Here is a 26,449-nt window from a genome sequence, read left to right on the forward strand (position 1 = left end):
GTGGTCTATCAAAAATGACATCTTTGGCATTAATGGGACTTCACTGGTTGCAAGAATACATAATACAATATAAAACGTTATTATTAGTGTTTAAGGTGTAGATTAATTTAATACCTTGTGTGAGTGATGCTATGTTACACTTACATCAGCCAATTACACACTTGAGATATGCTTCAGAGAATCTATTAGATGTGCTTTCATCTCAATTAATTCATTTAGAAGAGTTTAGAGCCTCAAGTTTTTAACATTGCTTGTCCAAAACTATAGAACAGTCTACTTCTTATTGTGCAAGCAATAAGGAATGTAGCTCAGTTAAAAAATAAAAAAGCCACTGAAAACCTATTTCAAATTGCCTTGAAGTGGTTTTGAGTTGATTTTGTGTTTGATGTTGTAATCATTGATGTCATTTTTTATTTTGTTTATATTATAAGATTATGTATCTTATTATCTAAACCACTGAGAACCATAGATCTTGTGGTCTATAAAGTTAATAAAAATAATAAATATATATATACTGGTGTGTGGGGACAATTTTGCACTGTGGTAATCTAGCCCAAAATGAGGAAATATCTTTCAATACATCAGACCTATAGTTAACTATATTTGTCTTTTCCAACTTAAAGTATAAAAACCACACCAAATAATTTCAATCATGCCAGTATTTATCTGCATTTTCCTATAATCTTCCTCCTCCAGAAAACTTGGAATAATATTTAGTTACTAACCACTAAAAATTAATTCCCCCTTTTCTCAAGCTGTGCTAGAGGTTTTTAGCACAGTGTGATAAAAGAGAGGGTAAATTAATTTTGCTAGCTTAATAAAACACAAACATAGGAAAGCTAAAGACTGAGGTACAAATGTTACAAATAATTTGTCAAAATACACAATGTAAATTCAGTTAAACACATTTAAAATTTATTAAACTTTTTGGTCAAAATAATTGAACAAGTATATACAATCCCATTGTAATATTAGTACTAATATGTATTTTAGGAACAAGGTCAATTTTATACTTAAATGACCAAGACGTTCCACAATTCAGGATCTGCAGATAGTGTCACAACCAATATACAGTATAAGAGAAAAATTGCAAGTTTTAGAACACTAGAGATTTGCTAGTTTATTCTGAACATGAGTGGCACTCTAGGGACATTAATTTAGAAGGCGGAGGAGGGAGAGCAACACATTTTGTTCTTGCATATTCTTCTCAGGTTTAGCAATCATAATAGCATACCTTCAATTTAACAACAATGGAGTGTAAGAAATACTTCTACATATCACCAGGGATGCAGAAAGACTTCATCCTCAATAAATTCAATAACCACTTGGCACCGGCAGATCCAGAGCTGCTGCTACTAATGCACTCTATTAGCACATAGTTGTCAGGAAATCCTGACTACTGGTGTCAACGGGTTAAAATTAATAGTCAAACCTATTTGTTAAGTTGTGCTAATTGTTTGGCATAATCAAGTTAAAATTAAATTGCTTTCTTTAATTGCAATGTTAAACTCACCATGCATATATTCCATTACACCAAATATTTAACATTTTTCATAAAACAAACAAACCCCCCCCAAACAAAAAAAACAAACTTAAAAAAGGTAAAAAAAAAAAAATGCACATCTGGTTTGTCATTGTGTCAAATATGTTACTTGACTTAAAAACGGAATTCTGTTTTACTGCACATTTTTTGCTGCATTTTCCCTTATTTCCAAGGTGGTTTCTTATGAATAAAGCTGAAGATGTCTTTATACCAACTTTTAAATTTTATAGTTGTGCATTATATGAAGTATTTTTACAGGAAAACAATATAAACAACAAACTAAATGGCAGTTTTGCGTAAAATAAGTTCAGGAGTTTGAAGTATTTCATACGGTATGAAAATGTTTATCATGCTGCCAAAATTGATGATTTGGGATAAACTTTTGTAAAACTTTCCCATCAGAATCATTTTGCACAATCTCAATACATGCAATAAAAGAAAAAGAAATGACTGAATACATACTTCCAGATTTAAAAACACTTTTTATAGCTTGTTTTTATTAAGTGGTTTACACCAGAGGGTGTGAGTATAGATACAGTCAGTGAGTAAATATACATGAAAACCTGCTACTGAACCAACTCAAGACCTATCTAAGTGCTCAAAGGTAAAAATACCTTAGCCTAGATAAAGGCCAGAGAAGGAATGTTTACAGGCATAAAGCACAATATATGTTTTGAAAGGCCCAAATATTACAGCAGAGAAAGACAGACAAAGAAAGAGAGGAATAACATGTTTGATGACAATTTTCCTCGGGTGTTCAATTTTTGGTCTATAAACTGGAAAAGAAGGCTCAGACTTAAATAAATACATTTTGAGTATTGGCCTCTATTGAGCACTGTCCATCAATTCTGCTTCAAGTGGGCTTTCACTCGGAAAACAAATGTGTGCCTCCTCCTCACCGAAGGCAGAACTATACCATGAACTCAAAACCAGGCCAGCTTGTCTCCTTTTTCTATAAAGAAAAGTAAGTGCATCAATGTTCTTTAGGAGGACAACAAAGCCTTTTTCTTTTATAGATAAACAAGTAGACTTATTATGCAAGAACAAGACTTTGTCCTCAAATAAGTCGTCTTTAGTTAACTTTGTCCTGGAATATATACAAATTATTGGTGGCAGCTACAGCAATGATGTTCTCCTTAGGGTGCCATGCTGTATGTAGGATCTTCTTGTTGAAGTCTAGACTGTCAACACTTATTTCATCTTTCTTCCTCTTGCCACCTGTACAGACTTTGCGTGGCTTTAAGATGGCACGTGGTTTGCTACTCTCCCTGGATGCTTCCAATGTAATATCCCGCCGTGTAGATCTATCAAACATTCTGAAAAAATTGTTGTAGGAACCAGTCATAATAGCACTGTATAAAAAGAGAAGGAACATTCTATTAATAAACCGGCTGGTACCAAAATCTGAACTGTTTAATATAAAACCACCACAAATTAGAAAAAGCAAAGTTACTAAAATACTATCATTCTAACACTAGTGCATAATACTGCCAAGGTCCTTCCAAACAGAACACTGATCAAGCAGCTATTAATATGCTCCAGAGAAAGTTTGAGCTGACCATGGATACTGCTACATACATCACATGTTATAGGCAAGCAATCTTGCTGTCATGTATATATGAACTACTGGTGCAATGTTACAATTTAACTACAATGCAGAGCTGTCCACATTTTCTAAATACAGTCAACGTTCAGTTTGCGAGTAACGCTGTTTGCGAGTGTTTTGCAAAACAAGCAAAACATCCTCGCAAATCTTGTCTCACAAACCAAGTGTTGACTCGATTTGCGAGCACCCCCACGAGAACCGGCATTGCTCCCCCCACCACTCGGGAACGGGGCCCCCTGTGCGAACAGCATTCAACCTTACCCCATCTGGCAGCGGCACGCAGCCCACAGGACGTGCCAGTGAAAGAAGTGCCTGCCTCTTGCCTGGGCCTTGAGCATCTGCGTATGCTCAAGGCCTTCTGGTTCTCGCTCTCTCCGAGGTAAGGATGAATGCTGTGCGGGCGGTGCCGGTTCGTGAGCAGGGGAGGGGGGTGTGTGGAGCGATGCCGGTTCTCCGGGGGGGGGGGGGGGGGGGGGGGGGGCAGCACCACTGGCCTCGCGGGGTGGGTGGGAATGTATCAAGCGAGTTTCCTTTACTTCCTATGGGGAAACTCACTTTTATATACGAGTAATTTGGTTTACGAGCATGCTTCTGGAATGAATTATGCTCATAAACCAGGGGTGTCCAATGTCGTTCCTCGAGGGCCGCAGTCCAGTCGGGTTTTCAGGATTTCCCCAATGAATATGCATGAGATCTATTTGCATGCACTGCTTTCAATGCATATTCATTGGGAAATCCTGAAAACCCGACTGGACTGCGGCCCTCGAGGACCGACATTGGACACCCCTGTCATAAACCAAGGTTCCACTGTATAGAATTTTGGTAAACAGTGGGCACAGAAGTGGATGATTATCAGACAGCTCTTAAAGCTCAGAATAAGTGGAAATACAAGGCCCTTCCCACACACGTACTCAAGTGCTCTAAACTAAGTTCCTCTGTTCAAGGAGAAGTATATTTCTGAGGGAGGTGGCAGAGTTGTGTGCTTGATTAATCCTGTTATGAGGAAAACACTTGGTATGGGTAAGCAATTTTGTTTTCCCAACTGACCAGCAGCAAACTGAATCGGGTACACAAGGATTTGTCCATTCTACAGTCATCTTTTTCATTTTTGAGAAGTAATCAGATCCGATGATGCAAGTGTTAACTATATAAAAAATATATCTTGTTCAGTACTCCAGGTACCTATGAACTCTAATAGTTAGTGCGGTATGCTAAGATCCTGGGGAACTGGGTTCAATTCCCACTGCAGCTCCATTTGACCATGGGCAAATCACTTAACTCTCTATCGCCCCAGGTACAAAAGGACACAGATTGTGCATATACTTGGAATAGAGAAAGTACCTGTATATGTGCATAGCGCTGCATACATCTAGTAACTGCTCTATACAAATAAGTAGTAGTAGTAGTAGTAATGATTGACTGAAATAAAGTACTTTCTGCTAGTGCTGCCCGATTTTCAATTTAAATCGATTCACTTTGGGTGAATCGATTAAAAAAAATAAAATCGCACCCCCGTTCCCCCCCTCCGAGTCAGTGACTGACCCTCCCCCCCTCAAGCAGGCCGGCTTCTGCTGCTCCTGCTTTAGGGGGGAGGGTCAGTTGGGAAGTGCTGCAGTGTCCGATTTCACCCCTGGCCTCCGGCTCTTATATTTACCTAATTACAGCAGCAAAGCAACCTGCAGAGAGGATCACCAGTATTGTAGTGATCCTTGCGGGCTGCCATCTGCCTCCGAAGCTATCATTCCTTCTGGCAATCCTGCCCCTGACGTCAGAGGAGAAGTTGGGACCACGGCAGAGGGAACCACAGCTGCAGAGACTGATGTCAGCCTTCAAGGATCGCTACAGTACCGTCAATCCTCTCTGTAGGCTGCTCTGCTGCTGTAATCTATGGGACTTTCCAAGCTCATTTTCTATACTAAAATTGATTTTTCCCTTTCCCCCATGTTATTATCCTTAATTGTTCTCTTTCTTTCAAATTGTATTTCTCCCCACTATCCTATTGTCTCATGTAAGTAAAATTATGTCATTAATAGTTTGTTAATTGGACCCTTTTTAAAATTTTTTACTGGAAAACGCTTAGAATTTGATTAGTGTTTTATCAAATTTTTAATAAACTTGAAACTAATTAGGTAAATATAAGACCAGGGGGTTATATACAGGGCTTGAGGGGGGGTGCCGGCCTTCAAGGAAGAGGGCCCTGGTGTAGAAGTACATGGAAGGAGGGAGGGAAGGGGAGTATGCCGGACGAGGGGGGGAAGAAATAATGGCTCTAAAAATAGGAGAGGAAGAGAGATGGTGGACAATGGGATTTAGGGAGGGAAGGAACAGAAAGGGAAAGAAGTTGGACACAAGGGATGGTGTGGACGGGGATAAAGATACTGGATAGGAGAGTAGTTGGGAAGAGGAGGGAGAGATGCTGGATGAAAGGGTAGTTGAGAAAAGAAGAGATTGTGGATCTGGGGATGGTGGGGTCCATCGCTGCAGCTGCGGGAATGGAGATAAAAAAAAAAGGAAAGATGCCAGACCTCCGGGTGAGGGAAAGGAAACGGAAGGGGAGGACAGAGATGGAAGATGGATGGTTAGCACAGAGAAAGAAGGAAATGACAAATGGGCAGGAGACCCTGGCAAGCGAGTTATCAGAAGACAATCATAGCCTGGGACAAACATGATTTGAATAATGACTAATCAGGGATCTCAAAGTCCCTCCTTGAGGGCTGCAATCTAGTTGGGTTTTCAGGATTTCCCAAATGAATATGGATTGAAAGCAGTGCATGCACATAGATCTCATGCATATTCATTGGGGAAATCCTGAAAACCCAACTGGATTGCAGCCCTTGAGGAGGGACTTTGACACCCCTGGACTAGACAATAAAAAGGTAGAAAAAATAATTTTATTTTCTATTTTGTGATTACAATGTGTCAGATTTGAAATGTGTATACTGCCAGAGCTGATGTTAGACCATGAGCTAGGATTTAACAGAGAGAGGAAAAGTCTTTTTTGTTTATACCAGTGCCAGTGTTAGTAGGAGAAGGCAAAGGGAGTGAAGAAGCTATAAAAGGGGTGAAGAGGATATAAAAATAAACCCACCAGGATGTTTGAAAAAACCCACCCAATTGGGCAGGAAAATCGAATAAAAATAAATAAATAAATAAATAAATAAAACAATCGATTCAAATAGGCTGAATCGAATCAAAATTTTTTTCCTGAATCAGGCAGCACTACTTTCTGCTACTGAAGATTGACCCAGGCAGCTTTGTGTTGTCAAGAGATAAAGTGGAGACCAATAACTATTTTGTTTAAACTTTTTAGTGAAGAAGATACTAACAGTTACTGTAATAGTGGTGGCTCATACCTGATGAAGCTTGATTATATTTAAAAAAGGAATGCAATCTGCTCATTATAATGCTGAATATAGTTCATTAGCTAATCAGATGGTATACAGTGTTCCCCCGCGAATTTGCGAAATGTGGCCTCACTAATTTGCGGTATTCTTCGACCGCCTCTCCCTGTACTAAATTCAAGCTACACCAATCAGGAGCTGTGTGTCAAAGCAACTCCTGATTGGTGTAGGCTGACTTTAAACAACAGGAAGAGGCGGTTGGAGCATACCGCGAGTGATTTTGCACTCGCTGGCGCCGCAGCTGCCCTTTCCTGCCTCGAGCGATTTTGTACCTGCCAGCGCCCCAGCTGCCATCTCCTGCCTTTTAACTGTATTTGCGGTTTTTCAAAATTTGTGGGGGTTTCATTCTTCGGGGGAGTACTGCACACTTTGCCACTAGAATGCCAAGTTTGTTGGGGTCAAAGAAAAAAAAACAACAAAACACCTGTGAAGACTGTTCTAAAAATTAGGTAAGGGTTTGTTTTAATCTAGTGCTGAGGGACTTCTCATATTGATGCTTATATAACTCATGTTAAAAAACATATGCACTACTTTTTCAATTTTATTTTTATCTGCAATTCCAATAAAACAATAAAATCCCACATGCCTGTCCCAAGCTTTCTTAAATTCAGACACAGTCTTGTCTCCACTCCCTCTATTGGGAGACTATTCTACATATCTACCACAGAAATACTGATCAAAAGGAAAAGCCAAAATTAACCATTACAGAAATAAGTTATCCTTTCAAGTCTATGACAAAGCAGGAAGGCGAACAAGTAGAAAAACACAAGCAATCCAAGATAAACAAATTATCTAATTATAACACACTAATGTTCCTTTTTTACAAAGCTATGGTAGGGATTCAACACATGGCAAATGCAATACAGCCCATTTGATTCCTATGGGCTGTGTCGCACTTGCCATGCTGGTACTCGCTACTGCAGCTTTGTAAAAGGTGTCCTAAAGTAAGCTAACAGCACAAGACATACCAGTAATTACTATTAGTGTAGATCTATTGTGGCTACTCTTAACTGGAGTCCATCATCTTGCTGTTCAGAAAAGCAGAGTCGAAAAGGTTCAAAATAGATATTTGACCAACTTCCATTTAATTAAACATCTACATGGACATTTTAAAAATAAAAGGGCTCTCATTTAGATAAGTTTTCTGATACTTAAACTGGCTGTTATTTCATGGATTTCTTTAGTCATATAAGGAAACACTCTTGACCTGGAAACCCAAGGAAGAACATACCTTTTCTTTAAAAAAAAAAAAAAAAAATACATACATATATATATATTTTTTCATAGAAGTCACTTTTGATCAAGTGACAATGCCACCAACTCTATTTCAGAGGTCCCCAAAATATCAGAAACATTTTGAACATTAGTCTCAAGATCTGGATCTAAAAAAGCAGGTTGAGATTCCAAATGTTTTCTTTGCAGTAAGTAGATAGATGAGCAATCCTTTTAAGAGCATGCTTCGGTTATCCGTTTTTTTACATTAGTCTATGGACGGAAACTCTGGATAATTGCACTTCTGATAAGCACACAATCCGCTTATGTGCACAGATGTTATAGGTCCAACCGCCATTTTCTCACGTTACGTTCACTCCGGTTAAATGCAATCACATGTTCTGATATGGATGAGCCATGTGTTTCGGAACTGCAGACTAGGCCTGGCCAGGTGTTCGAACTTTCGGAACTGTACCATGGCGTCGTGTGTGGTGCAGTGGTTGGATCTACAGCCTCAGCACCCTGGGGTTGTGGGTTCAAACCCCGCGCTGCTCCTTGTGACCCTGGGCAAGTCACTTAATCCTCTATAGCCCCAGGTACGTTAGATAGATTGTGAGCCCACCGGGACAGAGAGGGAAAATGCTTGAGTACCTGATTGTAAAAACCGCTTAGATAACCTTGATAGGCGGTACATAAAATCCTAATAAACTTGAAACTTGAAAAATCATTGTCTTTGGCTGGATGTTATTTAAAAATACCATCGTGGAAGCCCAGACCAGATGTATTCCACGTATTAGCAAAGGTGGAAAGAAGAGGAAACGAGAGCCAGCGTGGTTAAAAGGTGAAGTGAAAGAGGCTATTAGGACCAAAAAAACATCCTTTAAAGAATGGAAAGATCCGAATGAAGAAAATAAGAAGAAACACAAGCACTGGCAAGTTAGATGAAAAGCATTGATAAAGATAGCTATGAAAGAATATTAAGAGAAACTTGCAAAAGAGGCAAAAACTCATAGCAATTTTTTTAGGTACATCAGAAGCAGAAAACCTGTGAGGGAAACTGTGGGACCAATGGATGATCAAGGAGCGAAGGGAGCGCTCAGGGAGGATAAGGCCATAGCGGAAAGACTGAATGAATTCTTTGCTTCAGCCTTTATGGAAGAAGATGTAAGAGATCTACCTAAACCGGAAATGGTTTTCAAGGGTGATGATGCGGACGGAGGAACTGAAAGAAATCTCGGTGAATCTGGAAGATGTACTGAGCCAAATCGACAAGTTAAAAAATGATAAATCACCAGGATCAGATGGTATACAACCCAGGGTATTAAAAAAAACTCAAAAATGAAATTGCTGGCCTGCTGTTAGTGATCTGTAACCTTTTGCTAAAATTGTCTGTAGTACCTGAAGATTGGAGGGTGGCCAACATTACACAGATTTTTAAAAAGGGCTCCAGGAGAGATCTGGGAAATTACAGACCAGTAAGCCTCACTTCAGTGCCGGGCAAAATGGTAGATACAATTATAAAAAATAAAATTGTGGAACACATAGACAAGTATGATTTAATGAGATGAAGTCAGCATGGGTTCAGCCGAGGGAGAACTTGCCTCACAAATTTTCTGGCCATTCCCTCCTTGAATCTGCCTTACAAATTAAGAACATTTTGGTGGCAGCAAGGAAACAATGTGCTTTCAGATGGAAAAGATTAATGAAAGGGCTTTTTTGTGCCAACCAGTGGAAGAGACTGTACATAGACAGCAATGTTACAGAGAATATTTTCAAATTACATTGGTATCAGGGATACAACAAGTATTTCAGAGGTACAACAAGGCAGGAAGGAGTCAGAGAAATTTATCAAAGAGATAGATTTTAATTGATTTCCTAAAGGATTGGTAGGATGGTGTATTTGAAATGAGGGTGATTAGGCATTTATTCCATTTGCCTGCTTGGAATGAAAGTGTTTTATCAAGGAATCTCTTGTAGATACAACCCTTTAGGGAGGGGAAGGCAAACAGATAGGCATTGCGTGTGCGAATGGTGCTTGGGAATACAAAGTGGTGTGACATGTAGATTGGAGATAAGCCTGTTATGGTTTTGAAGCAGAGGCAGGCAAACTTGAAGATGACCCTTGCCTCCCATCGGCAACCAGTGAAGTTTTCTGTAGAACGGGCTTACATGATCTGACTTTTTGAGACCATAGATGAGACGAACGGCAGTATTCTCGATGAGTCTCAGGTGCTTGATGGTCTTCTTAAAGGATCCCAGGTATATGATATTGTAGTAATCTAAGGTGCTTAAGATTAGAGACTGAACTAGCAAGCGAAAGGAGAGAAGTCGAAAGTGTATGATGGTACGGAGTTTCCAGAGGATGCTAAAACATTTTTTGACCTGAGTATTGGTATGGTCTTCAAAAGTCAGGTATCGGTTCAGGATGACTCCAAGGACTTTGATGGCAGGGTTGATTGGGTAAATTAGCCCATTTAATTTCAAAGAGGTATTTGTTAGCTTGTGGTTAGAGCGTGCAGGAAGAGCTTGTTTTTTTCAGGGTTCAATTTTAGTTTGAATTATGTGGTCCATTGCTCTACCTTAGTGAAAACAGATGAGGTGAATTGTTCAATTTCTTGTGTCACTGAGGTTATGGGGATGATAATTGTAATGTCATCTGCATATATGAATGATTTCAGTTTTAAGTCAGATAACATATGTCCCAATGGTGCCATGTAGACGTTGAATAGAGAAGGAGAGAGAGGGGAGCCCTGTGGAACTCTGATGGGATTGCATCAAGATTGGTAGAAGGTTCTGTCACAGTGGACTTGGTAGGTGCGGTTTTTTAGAAAACCTGTGAACCAGGTTAGTACCTGTCCAGAAATGTCAATAGAATCATGGCATCTGAGCAGAATGTCATGGTCGGCAAGGTCAAAGGCACGGCTTAAGTCAAACTGGAGTATCAATGCGCTTTTTCCCAGAGAAAACAAATGGAAGAGGTGATCGGTCAGCAACGCTAAGACGGTTTCTGTACTGTAGTTTGTGCGAAATCCTGACTGAGAGTCTTGTAGAATGTTGAACTTCTCTAAATGTTTCATGAGGTCAAGATTAACTAGACCTTCCATTAGTTTAAGGAAAAGAGGTATGTTGGTGATGGGTCTGTAATTGGAAACTGAAGAGACTGGTTCCTTGGGAGTTTTTGATAATAGGAATCACCAGAATGTGGCTGAGTTCTGACGGGAAGTAGCCAGTGGACAGGCAAAGAGAGACCCAGGTGAAGAGTTCAGCTTTGAATGGGAAGGGGGCTTTTTTCATGATAATCGGAGGAGGACAGTTGTCTAGTAGGCAGTTGGATTTTGCATATTTAGAGTAGAGCTTAAGAAATTGGTTCCAGTCTGGGTTTTCAAAATGATTCCAGATAATGTCAGCAGTTGAGCCTTCATTTCCTAGAGCAGGTAGATTAATTGACAGGTCTGTGCTAGTAGCTACAAGAGACGTTTTCTAGTTACGAATTTTTGTGGCGAAGTGGTCAGCAAGGTTTGCTGTAGAGGGTGGGAGATCTGTATGGGAGCATTTGTGTAGGTTAATACCAAATAAGGAATTGACTATTCTGAAGAGTTCTTTGCTATTCAGTAAAGGAGTTAATTGTTTGGGAATAATGTTTACTGCGCTTTTCTTTAATCATTGTTTTGTACTCTGACTTTTAGTCGCCAAGTGTATCTGTCATTATCTTTTCCTGATTTACACCATATTCTTTCTAGTTTACGTACTTCTCGTTTTAATGCTGATAGATCTGCATCAAACCAGCTAGCTAATAAACGGTGTCTTTTCTTACAAGCTTTCAATGGTGCAATGTCGTTTAGAACCTGATTGCTGAAATTTTTACAGTCTAGGATGAAATTTGGGTCTAAGTCAGGGATGGATATTAAGCTATAGTGTGACCTCTTGTCCATATCATTTTCTCTTTATGAGTGGTCCTTGATTTCTTTTTGGGTTGTTTTTTGAACCAGAGTAATTCAAAATTACACAAAAGGTGGTCTGACCAGGGGGTATTAGCCCAGGTTTCACCTTTAAAACTTACACTGGGAGTAGTTGGAACATTGGAAAGAAATGTGATCAGATCTAAGTGGTGACCTTTCCTTTTTTTTTTTTTTAAATTGATTTGAAAATTATCACAAGTAATAGACTTGTTAAAGAAATACAGATAGGAAATAACAACATAATGAACAAAATTATAAATGCGGCATTTGAATTATCATCCTTCTTAGACCTCAAAATCAAGAAAAAAGGAGGAGGGATCCAATACATTCCATGGAGAGAAATAAAATCAAAAAACTTTTATCAGAAAGCTGACTACGTTAAACAACCCCACTTATCATAAATCCAACAGATCATATACATTACTTATCTTTAGAGATCTTTTTAATTATTATTATTATTATTATTAGGATTTTATATACCGCCTATCAAGGTTATCTAAGCGGTTTTACAATCAGGTACCTCAAGCATTTAAGGTCTAGAAAGACTCAATTGTGATGGTAAAAAGAAAGTGTACTTAATCCCCAAATATCGAATCAAAATTTACAAGGGTATGCCAAAAGAAAGGAAGCCCCCAAACTTTTAGTCTCATCACGCATAGAAAGGAATTCTTTTCTGCGGTCCTGTGTTGTCTTAGATACATCAGGATAAATCCAAATTCTTTGTCCTGAAAATTCTTGATTTAAATTCTGAAAGTAAAGTTTCATTATAAGGTTTAGGTCTTGTTCAAATACCAAGGAGACTAAGAGCGTTCCCCTTTCCTTAACATCAGAAAGGGATTCCTCTAACATTGCAGTCAAATTTTTTTCCACCACCAAATTTCCTCCTTCATCAGCCTTAGTCATAGCAGTAGGAATATAATAAATTTTATTTATGGGAGGAATAGATTGTTGAGGAATTTTAAGAATTTCGATCAGATATTTTTTAAAGTAGTCAAGAGGATTTAATGTCAGTGATTTTGGAAAATTTAGTATTCGTAAATTTAGTCTCCTATTAAAATTCTCAAATTGTTCCAATTTAGTATGCACATATGTCTTATCTTTAACCAACGTTGATGTTATTGCCTTTAAGTCTTTAACTTCAGATTTAACACAGGTTATTTGTTCAGCAGAGTCATGTTTAGTTTGTTGAATTATTTTAGATAAATTATCCACTTTCTCTGAGAGATTAAGTACCTCTAATGTTGATCCTGTAAGCTTGCTGTCGAGGCTCTGCAAGGCCTGCCAAATGGTCTCTAGAGTTACCACCGGGGGAGTCTGAAGCAGCGATGAACTCGCTGGGGCTCCCAAAATCAGTTGCTCAACTGTCCTTCCCGCGGGCGATCCTTCCTCCAAACTCAAGTCCAGGTCCGCGACTTCCGCCCCTGGAATCTGTCGGGGCAACCCGCGTTGACGTTGGACACGGCGGTACGCTGGATACCGGAGAGGACAGTGAAATTTCATGCCCTAGGAAGCTGGACGCTCCATCGTCCAGACTTGCAGCAGGGCCCTCTTCTCTCGGTTCCGAGGTTGTAAGCTGGCTCAGAAACCTCTCCAGGGTTTGTTGTTGTACCGGCGTAGAGGTTCTGAGCTGGGAGGAAGCCGTTCTCAGAACCCCCTTCCTTTTGGTATGCGGCATCAGGACGCAAAAAGCTCCATAGAGGATTCAAATATATGAAGAATATCAAGGAGTTAACCGGCCCCTCGGGAGAGGTAAGAGACGCCAGACCTAGCGTGCAGCCATCTTGGATCCTCCCCTCGTCGCTGTCAAGTGGTGACCTTTCCTGTGAGTTTTAGTTGGAGGTAGAAAAGCCTAGAGCTGTGAGGAAGGAAAGTAGATCTGCAACATTGGAATTCTCTTCCTGCTCGAGATGTAGATTGACATCACCATCTAGAAGATTGTAGGCGCCAGTTGCCAAGTTTGTAAGGAGGAATTCATAGAGATCTTCTTTAGCTAGGTACATAAGATGATCTGGTTGATCTGATACATATAGACTTTCTGAAAGTTTTTAACCAAATCCCTCATGAGAATCCTGAGAAAATGTAAAAGCTATAGGATAGAAGGCAATGTTCTGTTGTTGATTAGGAACTGATTTAGGTAAAATTGAATGGCCATTTCCCTCAGTGAGGAAGAATAGTACAGTGTCCCAGAGATCTGTACTAGCACTGGTGCTATTCAATATAAAATAATCTGGAAATGGGAAAGATGAGTAAGGTAATTGAACAGTTTTGACACCTGCAAATTTAAAATTGTTTGTTAAAAATTGAATACTATGATAAATTGCAGGAGGACCTTAGGGAATTGGAATGCTGAGCATCCAAATGGCAGATGAAATTCAATGCACAGAAATGCAAAGTGATGCACAGAGGAAATAATATTCCAAATCGTAGTTACTTGATGCTGGGTGGGGACACCTGAAGTGGAACCTAAGAAAAAGATCTAGTGTCATTGTGAACAAAATGTTGAAATTTTCTGTTCAGTTTGTGGCAGCAGCCAAAAAAGCAACCAAAATGCTATAAATTAGGAAATGGAAAATAAGATGACTATTATGATGCCTCTATGACTCCATAGTGTAACCTTTCCTTGAGTATTGTCTGCAATACTGGGTGCTGTATTTAAAAAAATGATATAGTGAAATCAGAAAAGGTTCAAAGAAGGGTGCCCAAAATGATTGATTATGAGGATGGAACTCCTATCTTATGAGGAAATGTTCAGAGTTTAGGGCTCTTCAGCTTGGAAAAGAAATGGCTGAGCCAGTGGCGTACCTAGGGTATGTGGCACCCGGGGCCCATCATTTTTTGACACCCCCCCCCATGTAAAAAAATATTTTTTGTAATGACCATGAAACAGAATAAATGGTCAGAATAGAAACAGGCAGTGAAAATTTTCTTATATTCCAAACATAACATAGCATAAATTATGTCTGAATTGTCATGACATCAGAAGTACATATGGAGTAGTTGCAGGTGATGCTTGGGACAGTTCTGATTGTGTTAGTTCGGTTTTATGTGTTTTTTGAATAGAAGGGTTTTTATTTCTTTTTGAAGATTTTGCAGTCTGTGGTCGATGTCAATTGGTTGTAGAGTTGGGGGTCGAGTGTTGCAGCTCGAATGGCTAGGAGGTTGTCGAACAGTTTTTTTCTTTTGACGTTTTTGGTTGGAGGGTGTGTGAATGGTGCGTGAGTTCTCCTATGTCTGTTTGAGGTGGATTGAATTATTTAGCTGAAGAAATTAGTTACCCCCTCATCCCACACACATTAATTCTCTTCCATTTTTGTTCCCATTATAAAAAACACTGATAAGTTCCCAGAAAAAAAATACATTAAAATAAGAAGTGAAAACAAAGGCCCCTTCAGATGAGAACATAACATAAGAATAGCCTAACTGGGTCAGACCAATGGTCCATCATGCCCAGTAGCCCATTCTCATGGTAGCCAATCCAGGACACTAATACCTGGTCAAAACCCAAAGAGTAGCAACATTCCATGCTACCGATCCAGGGCAAGCAGATACTTCCCCCGTGTCTTAACAACAGATTATGGACTTTTCCTCCAGGAATTTGTCCAAATCTTTCTTAAAACCAGCTACACTATCTGCTTTTACCATAACTTCTGGCCACTTCATTTTTAAGTTTAGATCTTTCCTTTCAATCAGAGACCTTGCTAGATGTCAAATACAGCACAAGGTAACTTCACATGGACTTAGCTGTGCAGGAAATGTGAATCTCCTCATACACCCACCATATAGTGCAAAAATGTGCAAAGGTCTGTTTTTTTCTTTCGATCACTACATAGCCTAATGCCACACAAGCAGCACTGTTACAAATATATTCTGTAGGTCAATGCTAAGGATAACAAAGTTTCCTTCCTTGGACCAGAAGGAGATACTGATAAACCACTGGAAGAGATTCCAAAACAACACCCAAAGACCCACAGTGTGTGAACCAGTTGAGTGGAGTGGACTAACTGGGGGGTGGAAATGGGCCCGGAGTTTGCTCAGCAGAATTTCCCAGACCACCTCTTCCTCTCAACACATTGACATGCTGCCACCACCACCACTAGGAACACCTCACTGGGTAGGCCAGCTATGCTATAAACTTTATAAAACACATTATTATATTTTCTTATAAAGCACATATTTTAACTGAACTCTCTGACATCCTCAGCCTTTCCATTCACAAAAATAGAAGGAAGAAAAGTTCCCATTTCCTGCAGTCTCATGTCCCCGGCCTATACAATATTTTTTTTCTGCAGACCCTTCAAAACTCTGACCAAATCCTCGTTTCACTTGCATTATAAAGTACTGAGGATGCCATCTTTCCCCAATCCCAGGTCCCAAAGTCTAAGACAGTAGCGCAAACTAATGCTGCCAGATTCAGGAAAAAAAATTTTGATTCGATTCAGCCTATTGAATTGGTTTTTCAATTCGATTTTCCTGCCCAGTTGGGTGATTTTTTTCAAAACTCCTGGTGGGTTTTATAGCTTTTCCACCCCCTTTGGCTTCTCCTAACCACACTGGCGCTGTGGTGTAAATAAAATAAAGAAACAAAAAGGACTTTTCCTCTCTCTGTTAAATCCTAGCTCACGTTTGCAGTCCAACACCAGCTCTGGCAAGATACACATTTCAAATCTGACGTATTGTAATCACAAAACAGAAAATAAAATTAATTTTTCTACCTTTTGTTGTCTTGTTATATTTCAAATCTTGTTGGTCCAAGGCTCTGGTTTTCTTCTGATAACTTGCTTGCCAGGGTCTCCTTCTTTCTTCTTTCTGCATGCTAACCATCCATCTGCCAACTCTGTCCTCCCTTTCCATTTCCCTTCCCTCCCCAGGAAGTCTGGTATCTTTCCTTTTTTTCATCTCCCTTCACAGATCCACCTTTTCTTAACTACCCTTTCATCCGGCATCTCTCCCTCCTTCCCTACCACCCCAGGGTCCACCATCTCTCCCTTTCTTTTCCCAATTACCCTCCTATCCAGTATCTCTATCCCTCCTCCACACCATCCCTTGTGTCCAATTTCTCTCCCTTTCTGTTCCTTCCCTCCCTAAATCCCATGGTCCATCATCTCTCTCCCTCTCCTCTATTTTCAGACCCATTATTTCTTCCCCCCCCCAAAGTTTGGCATATGCACGTCTCTTTGAACACCCTCTTCCCTCCGTGTACTTCTAAACCAGGGTCCCCCCCAAAAGGCCTGTCCCCCCTTAAAGGTCTGCCTGTCCCCCCTTGAAGGCCTGCACCCCCCTTGAAGGCCTCTCCCACACCCTTGTAGGCCTGTCCCCCCTTTGAAGGCCTGTCCCCCCTTGAAGGCCTGCCTGCCTATCCCCCCCTTGAAGGCCTGTCCCCTCCCCTTGAAGGCCTGTCCCCTCCCCTTGAAGGCCTGTCCCACCCACTTGTAGGCCTGTCCCCCCCCTTGTAGGCCTGCCCCCCCTTGAAGGCCTGCCTGCCTATCCTCCCCTTGAAGGCCTGTCCCCTCCCCTTGAAGGCCTACACACCCTTGAAGGTCTGCACCCCCCGAAGGCCTGCACCCCCCTTGAAGGCATGTCCCCCCCCTTGAAGGCCTGTCCCACCCCCTTGTAGGCCTGTCCCCCCTTGAAGGCCTGCCTGCCCCCCCTTAAAGGCCTGTCCCTCCCCCTTTAAGGTCTGCACCCCCCCCGAAGGTCTGCACCCCCCCCGAAGGTCTGCACCCCCCCGAAGGACTGTCCCCCCCCTTGAAGGCCTGCCTCCCCCCTTGAAGGTCTGCCTATCCCCCCCTTGAAGTCTGTCCCCCCTTGAAGGCCTGCCTTCCTGCCTGTCACCCCCCCCCCTTGAAAGCCTGCCTGCCCGCCCCACCCTGAAGGCCTGATGTCCTGACCCACCCCGAAGGACCGCTCGCCCCCCTGGCCTCCCCGCACCACCTATGAAGCAGCCGCAGCAGGATCGCGACGTCAGCGATCCCTGCGCTGCTTAGGCGCTGCTTCCTGCGCCGCGGTCCCGCCCCTCCTCTGACGTCAGAGGAGGGGGCAGAACCGCGGCGCAGGAAGCAGCGCCCAAGCAGCTCAGGGATCGCTGACATCGCGATCCTGCTGCGGCTGCTTCATAGGTGGTGCGGGGAGGCCAGGGGGGCGAGCGGTCCTTTGGGGATGGGGGGGACTGAACGGCAAGGCCGGGAGCACCCCCTCAGGGCTGGCACCCGGGGCGGACCGCCCCTCCCGCCCCCCCTTGGTACGCCACTGGGCTGAGCATGGATATGATAGGTGCCTACAAAATCCTGAGTGATAGAATGGGTAAATGTGAAGCAATTTTTTTAAAAACCTTTTCAATACAGAACCCCCAGTGGATTTTAGACGTGTACTCAATGCAACAGGATCATATCCATAGTGGATACTTATAAATATTGCCTGGAGCCCAACCATGATCCCTCTTAAGTCCAAAAGAGGGCTATGTGGCCATGAAAAACAGCACAGGTAAGTCCAGTCCATTGGCTATAGCATTGGAAAATTGGTCTCCTTGCATCCCGGATCTACAGTGGACATTGGGGATAAATCAGCACCAAGAGTGCCTTGATCACCTTTGGGAATCAATCGTCATAAGCCATCAGGATTGGTCATCATCCAAGTCCCACCCAACTTCACAAGGAGACAACTGATGCCTTACTACTGAACTCGACAGCAAAACGCTCTCAGACTACTTTGCTGACAAAGTAGATAAAATATGGTCTCACCTCGAATCCATCATCCCCTCTTGACTCAGACAAGATAATTAAAATTACAATTAGGAACCTAACTCACTTTGAGAATGTGTCCCATGATGACATCACCAAAATACTAGACACTATTCACCCTTCTGGATCCATTCTAGACCCTGTCCATCACACCTCCTAGTGACTGTGAAAGACGTCTTTGTAGACACCATCCTTCCTCTCATCAACGCTTCTCTACAAATAAACTTAGTGCCTGCAAACTGGAAGTCAGTGGTCATTAGACTGATCCTGAAAAAAACCCCACATTTGACCCTAACATGCCTGGCAACTTTAGACCAGTCTCCAATCTACTCTTCGTCTCCAAGATCCTGGAAAAAAAAACAGTACTAACTCAACTACATACTTCATCGACAAAGAATGAGCCCTATCCATTTTCCAATTGGGATTCAGAAAATTCCACAGTACTGAAATTATGCTCAACATAATTGACGACTGCTGTAAACTCATGGATAAGGGTAATGATGTCCTATTAGTACTGCTGGATCTCAGCGAAACATTCAACACTATTGACCATTCTCTTCTCATTGCACAGCTTTCTGAAATTGGAATCCGAGATGCTGCATTACAATGGTTCGCCTCCTTCCTGAAAAACAGATCCTAAATCGTACTGCACAACAATGCACTATCGAAACCGATCAAATACGGTGTTCCGCAAGGGGCTCTACTATCCCCCCTATTATTCAAACTCTACATTAGACCTGTCCTAGACATAGCCCGCAAATATCAAATACAGATTCATTCCTTTGCGGATGACATCCAACTAAACCTACCACTAGGAGAAAACCATGACGCCCAGATTGAGAAACTCTTAAACTGCCTCTTGGAAATAAAAATCTGGATGTCCGTCAACAAATTGCAACTAAACACCTCAAAAACAGAACTCTTTTGGATCTGCAAAGAACACTGCAACTGTGCCCGTCCCTCCCCCTATGCTGGATCTCGACTACCATAACTTCAGAAGACCAAGCGCGCAGCCTAGAAATACTCCTCGACTCCTACCTATCGCTTTCCAACCATATCTCAAGTGGTATCTTCCTCATTTTACTACCTGCGACAGCTCTGGAAAATAAAGAACTACTTTTCTGAAAATTGACTTCACCCAACTACTCTATGCCTTAGTCCTCTACCACATGGACTTCTGTAACGCCCAAATTCAACAGTCTCACGGCAAAGAATTTACGATGTCTCCAATGTGTACAAAATACGGCAATCAGACTACTAAAAAACCTCCATGCCCGCAACCCTGTCTCCAAAGTTTTATCATCGGCTCACTTGCTGCTCATAGCCAAATTCTGTGTCTTCAAGGGCCTGATGCTAGTGTTCAAATCCTTGCACATGACACAAGGCTACATGACAGCCAAGCTTCCTCAATACGTGCCAAACAGGTCCCTCTGCTCCCAAGATGAAATACACCTCAAAACGCCCCCTAGTCATGCCCTTCAATTGCAAACTGCCAAACAACGTTCTTACTTCCACTTCATACCAAACCACTGGAATCGACTGCCCCCACAGATCAGATCCCCTGAAGTACTCCTCAATTTTAGGAAAGCAGGAAAAACATACCTCTTCACCTAACTCATCCGCAATGACCAATGGATCAAAAGAAATGTATATTGGTACTAGATCCTCAGTAAATGTCATGTTAGGATAAAACTTGTATTGAAACATCTTGAACTGTAACTATGGTATTAGATACCTAGTATGTATCAAGTTAGGATAAAAACTTTTATCTACGAAAAAGAACAATTTAAACTAAATCATTAAATTATAGAGTGTATGTTTGGGCAGACTGGATGGACCATTCGAGTATTTATCTACCATCATTTACTATGTTACTATATATATATATATATTTAAAAAACCTATACTGCAACTATGGTAAATTGTAACCTGTTAATTGTATATTATGTATGTTAACCTGTAACCCATTTTGAGCTTTGGGGAAAATGGGCTAGAAAACTAACTAAATATATATATATATACTGGTGTTTAAGCCCATTACATTAACGGGTGCTAAAATAGATTAGTCTGATCCAGTATGGCTATTCTTCTTATGTCTTATCCCCATATTCAGGCTCCCATTTTTTCCTTTTACCTTCCCTACTTCCACCTTTTTACCAACTTAAAAATCTGTCCTCTTTCTCTGTCCTTCACCTCCATAGAACTCCCTCTATTCTCCCTTTCCTTATCAACCTTTGCTTCTGCATCTTCACTTATTCTTCCAGATCCTATCTTCAGCCTCTTTCTCTCACAAGCCCCCTTTTTAGCCCCCAGCTTCAGTCCCAGTCCTTTTCTCTCACGTCCCCTTTTGTAGCCCCCTTCTCCCTCCTCCCCCTTTTTTCCTCCCCAGCTCCCTTCTCTCAAACATCCCCTTTTTATAGCCCTCAACCCTAACCTCCTTCTCATAACTGCTCTTGTCTTACTTTTCAGCCCCCAAATCCAGACCCAGACCCCTTCTCTCACAATTTACCTTTTGCAGTCCCAAGCTTCAGCCTTTTCTGAACTGTCTTCTAACAGCTTCCTACATTAGTCTCTTTTCCCAAGAATCCCCCTTTAAAGCCTCCTTCCCTCACATTTCCCCTTTTTTCAGCCCTAGCTCCAAACCCTTTTTTAGCCCCCCAGCCCCCTTCTGCGATCTTTTCCCTTTTTGCCTCCAGGGTTTTATTAAAGTGGATATATACAGTCAAACTGCGGTTTGCGAGTGTTTTGCAAGACGAGCAAACTTTAACTCGCAAACCGAGCGTTGACTTGGTATGTGAGCATGTCACCCCCACCCCAGGAACCGGATTCTCTCCTCCCTCGCGGCCCACCCCCAAACCCTCACCTCCATTGGACACCGGCCGCACTAACCCACAGGACATATGCGTGCTGGTGCAGAAAGAGCCTGCCACTGATCTTCTATGTTGGACTGCTGCGGGGTCTTGAGCATCTGTGCATGCTCAAGGCCTTCTGGCTCCCACCCTCTCCAAGATTCTCGTGAGATTAAATAAAGCACAAAAAATTGAAGCCCAACCACTATTTACTTGAAAACAAACTTTTGTTTCTTTTTTTAAATAGGGGTAAAACATACATGTTAAATGATTGCCAGTACGATATAAGAAAGGAGAGAAGTATAACTAACTACTCATCTACTACTGGATGAAATTTACATAGTACACTTACCTATCAGGTCCATTCCAGCAGCATTCAAACTTGTCAAAGATGCAATCATTTTCATACAAAGAACAAAGTTTACTTCGAAGATACTCATGGACCTGAAAATATTCACAGGAAAATCAGCAGTGTAACATTCTTCAAAACAATTCTATATTCAAAATGAAACATACAAAAAATACACAAACCACTTACTTGATATGTTTCTACAGGCCTGCTTTCCATATTGAGATCCCATACTTTCACTGACAAGTAATCTCTAGTCATCATATATCGACCACTATGACTGAATTTTACATCAGATATTGAGGAAATGATTTCTGAAAAGAATGATCTGCTGCTGGGATCTTCAGGTTCTTCAAAAACTAAAAATAAGAACATTATATTAATTTAGTTGAACTGTTTAAACTTTTACAGTTACTCTTTTTAGGTGTAAAACAGTAGTAAACCAGGGATTGTTAAATATCCCTAACAGAATCTAATTGCCCATTTTTTATAAATGATTGTCTCTTTTACAACCGGTTTCCAGTTCTGAAAAATCTGATGTTGGGCATTCAAAATTTTCCATTATGACACAGTAGAACTCCTAATTCCAAGCAGGAAAGTGAAAACAATACGTAATGAAATCTTATCTCCCAATAAAGTTTTCTAAATACTACATATCACGAAATAGCTTTAAATACCAGAATAAATCATGTGCATTCTCCCACAAATACAGATGGATGAATATTTATAAACAGATCTGTTGAAGCAATTAGAGAAACCCATAAATTTTGAAAGTTCACTGAATGTGATACATGAACCTCAAAATAAATGGCTATGAAAAACACTATCAACGACGGACCTGTGGAAAACAATTCTAACTCTGCCACAAAATAAGATTTTTCTGTAAGATTTACTATATTGAAGCTGAAATCTAACCAGGTCAAAAAGAAATTAGGTTCTTACCTTACTAATATCTTTTCTAGCAGATGGGTGTGTCATTCTGGATGGACAGGTTATATACCAGTGCCCGCGAGTTGTGCAGAAGAAATCCACTCTGGTTTTTGAATCACTTTTACTTCACAGAGGGCGCTGCTGCCCCCTTCAATTAGTTCCAAAGCAGGCAATAGCCCCTTCCAGAAACATATGTGAAGCAGGGGTACAGGGAGACTCACTCCTCAACAAATAAGTCTGTTCTGATCTGAAATTATAACAAACATATTAACAATGAACAATCAAAACTGCAATAAGCATGCCAAACAGAAACATTTATGGAGCTCAAATACCACCACAAAGTGACCTAGTACTAGACTGTTTTATATCCTTAAGGTCTGGCTGGCATCCAACTGTCAGGATAGGATACAACCATTCTGAGTAAGACAGGACAGTGGTCCAGAATGACACACTTATCTACTAGAAACTATATTAACAAGGTAAACAGTATAAAAAAGTTTTTAAATAAGTAAATAAATCTCTTTTTTCTAGTGCAATATAAAGAGACACACAAAAGCAGTCCCAGAAATCTAAGGCAGGATCACTGTGCCGGCTCATAACACTGAGGACCCAAAAGCAGAGTCCTTTCTTGCCACCACATCCACTCTATGAAACTTGGAAAATATATATATAAATATATATAAAGTGAACCATGTCACTGCTCTACAAATCTCCTTGAAGGAGACCGCCTGAGCTTCTGCCCATGACAAAACCATGCTTCTAGTCGAATGCGCTTTTATGGAAACAGGGGACTGACAATATATGCTAACAAAATGGCCTTACGGATACATCTGGAAATCATGGCCTTGGGAAGTGGGCGCACCGCATCTAGTTTGATTAGTAAGCACGAAAAGATGGTCAGATAGCCTGAACTCATTAGTGACCTCAAGGTATTGGAGAAGCACTCAAAGTCCAACTTCTTCAGAATTTGGTCCTTTTTCTTGGAAACTGTGGACTGGAATGCTGGCAATCTGACTTCCTGATTGCTTTGGCATTTAACGTCAACCTTCAGAAAAAGGATGGAATGGTGCACAGAGAGATTCCCACTTCAGTAAATTTGAGGAAAGAATCACTGCAAGAAAGGGCCTGCAACCTGGAGACCCTTTTTGTTGAAGTAACAGCCAGTAGAAAAACCATTTTGAGCGTCATATCTGTCAAGGACATTTCCTTCAGCAGCTCAAACGAAGCCTGTCTGAGACCCTGCAAAATTATGTTAAGATCCCAAGAAGGGAATAGGGGTCTAATCGGGGGCCTGATAAGTAGGGCACCCTTTAGGTATCTGGATGAGACACTAGCACAGTCCTTTGGTTTCGAGCATGTAAACAAGAGAGTCCCACTACTTGGACCCTAAGGGATGCCACTGTGAGTCTCTTGTCAAGGCCAAGTCAAAGGAAGATCAACACCAATGAGAACGGAAGAGAGAAAGGTTCCTTTTTTTCCTCTATGCACCAGTGCTGGAAAATTTTCCAAGCTTCAGCATAGGCAGACAATGGTCGGCTTTTTAGACTTCAGCTAAGTAGCAATGACTACTTCTGAGTATTCCTTGTGTGCTAACACCTCACACTCAAGAGCCATGCCATAAGAGCAAAGCGATCCGGAACTTCTATGACCACTGGACCCTGAGAAAGGAGGTCTGGCTGAACTCGTAGCCTGAGACTGGGACCTGTCTGAAGACTAACTAGATCTGTATACCATTGTCTTCACGGCCAATCTGGGGCCACGAGAATGATGCTTCCCCTGATGGCTTACGATCCTGTGGAGGATCCTCCCCATCATGGGTCATGGAGGAAACACAATAGTTCGCTCTGTGGCCATGGCTGAACTAGAGCGTCTAGACCCGCATTTCAAGGCTCAGACCTTAGACTGAATAATCTGTCCGCCTTCTTGTTTTATGCTGTTGCCCTGAGATTGAATGTCGGGCAAATTCAGTGATGAACAATGGTTTAGAAGGCTAAAGCAGACAGGTTCCTGTATCCTGTCTGCTGAGGTCATTGGCTTGGACATTGTTCACTCCCGCTATGTGCGCCGCTGAGAATGCCTGAAGATGAAGCGCCATCCACTTTAACAGTAAGCAGACTTCCAGACCCAGCTGGGCAATATTGATGCCTCCCTGGCGATTGACATAGGCTACCGCAGTAGCATTACCTGAAAAGACTTGTACTGATTGTCCTTCTGCAAGGCCAGCTGAATAGTTCGAAGTTACAGCCTGTTGAACGACCACTTTCTCTGGGAGGTTTACCAATGTCCCTGAACCGGACAACAGTTGCGATTAGCTCCCAAGATGAAAAGGAAGCTATGCTGAGGGGTAAGCCTCTTGCTAGCGACTGAGGACAGAGCCACCAGACCATACTGGCCAAGGCTTCCGGAGTTCATGGCAGGGGCATCTGCGTCCTTCTAGATTTTGCAATCACTTTTTAAACTTGTTCGGCCACCTTAAGATCATCAAATTCAATCATATCAAGTCCCACTCTTCTGTAATACACAATATTACACATAAGTTCTTCATCCCCTAAATTGTACCGTTCCTTTGGGTTTTTGCAGTCCAAATGCATGACCTTGCATTTGAAAGGACCAATGCGATAATATGTTTTGGAGATAACATGTGAACTTTCGCCCCTAGAACCATGTCTATTTAGCTACTATTGAATTTAGCACTTGGAGATAGCCAATCCAACACATTCAGCATGCACTAATAAGCTCGTTATCTGAGTGCAAAGCTTCTGTCTGCGAGCCTCTGAAAAATAGACATAGCTGTCTGCCATGTTGAACAACATACCCGTGTATTCCAGGGACTGTGTCTGAGTCAGAAGGCTCTTTCAGAAATTCACTATCCAATCCAGTTTCTGCAGAACTCAGACCACTGGAGACAATGCTTGCTCTCCTTTGGAAAATGATGGTCAACCTGTTGTCCAGGTATCAATGAACCTGTAAGTCCATCTTGCGCAGGTGGGCAGTCACTATTACCATCATCTTGGTGAACATGCAAGGCGCAGTTGCCAGTCCAAAGGGAAGGGCTGAGAACTAGTAATGGTTTTCTAGAACTTGAAACCTCAAACTTTCTGTGGTCCAGAAACAGGGAAATATGCAAACAGGATTTACTAGAGGTAGGTCTGATCAATTTCTTTAACTGGGTGACCAGAGAATTGGATAGAGGGAGTGTGGTAGATGTGGTGTATTTAGATCTTTAAAAAGCCTTTGACAGTGTTCCAAACAGACATCTAATAAATAAACTGAATGCCCTCGGGATGGGCTGGGTCAGGAACTGGTTGAGTGAAGACGATGGAGGGTAGTGGTTAATGGAGATCACTCTGAGGAAAGTGTCCTCAGACACTTGTCCGAATTCAAGAAAGTGTGGGATAGGCACGTGGGAACTCAGAGAGAGGAAGAGATAATGGTTACTGCGGATGGGCAGACTGGATGGGCCATTTGGCCTTTATCTGCCATCATGTTTCTATGTCAAATCCAGGGAGGCTAGGAACTCCCCCAGAACAACCACTGCTATGACAGATCGAGCTGTCTCCATGTGAAAGTTGCAAAACTTTGAGCGCTGCCATTGACCTAAGATCCAATTGTATGAACCTTTCTTTGGCACGATGAAGTACATGGAGCATCTGCCCAAGCTCAAATCTTCAGACAGCACAGCCTCTACATACTGAATATCAAACAGCCTTCGTACTGTGGCCTCTACCCGACTGCTTTTTCTAGGTCGCCCTGCTGGGAAATCCATGAACCTGTCTGTTAAGGACTGGGCGAATTCCAGCTTGTAACCTCTCTAAATGATTTTTAGTACCCAGCAGTCCAACGATATATGTGCCCAGGCCTGC

The 26,449-nt window shown here is 41.7% G+C and overlaps 1 protein-coding gene across 8 annotated transcripts in view; it reads right to left on the reverse strand.

The window, feature by feature from the left end:
- Positions 1-893: 893 nt before the first annotated feature.
- PPP2R2D (protein phosphatase 2 regulatory subunit Bdelta) overlaps positions 894-26,449 on the reverse strand; it is a 150,033-nt gene continuing 124,477 nt past the window's right edge. For 7 of the 8 annotated variants that reach the window (XM_033942625.1, XM_033942627.1, XM_033942629.1 and 4 more), the window contains 3 exons: positions 21,846-22,015; positions 21,660-21,751; positions 2,616-2,895 (listed from right to left, as the gene is read on the reverse strand). In XM_033942625.1, coding sequence (XP_033798516.1) covers positions 2,616-2,895; positions 21,660-21,751; positions 21,846-22,015 — 542 coding nt within the window. Of the gene's footprint in view, positions 2,896-21,659; positions 21,752-21,845; positions 22,016-26,449 lie in introns of all 8 variants that reach the window. The other variant, XM_033942624.1, reaches the window with a different exon arrangement.

The sequence above is a fragment of the Geotrypetes seraphini genome, chromosome 4, assembly GCF_902459505.1.
Source record: "Geotrypetes seraphini chromosome 4, aGeoSer1.1, whole genome shotgun sequence".
Lineage (NCBI taxonomy): Eukaryota > Metazoa > Chordata > Amphibia > Gymnophiona > Dermophiidae > Geotrypetes > Geotrypetes seraphini.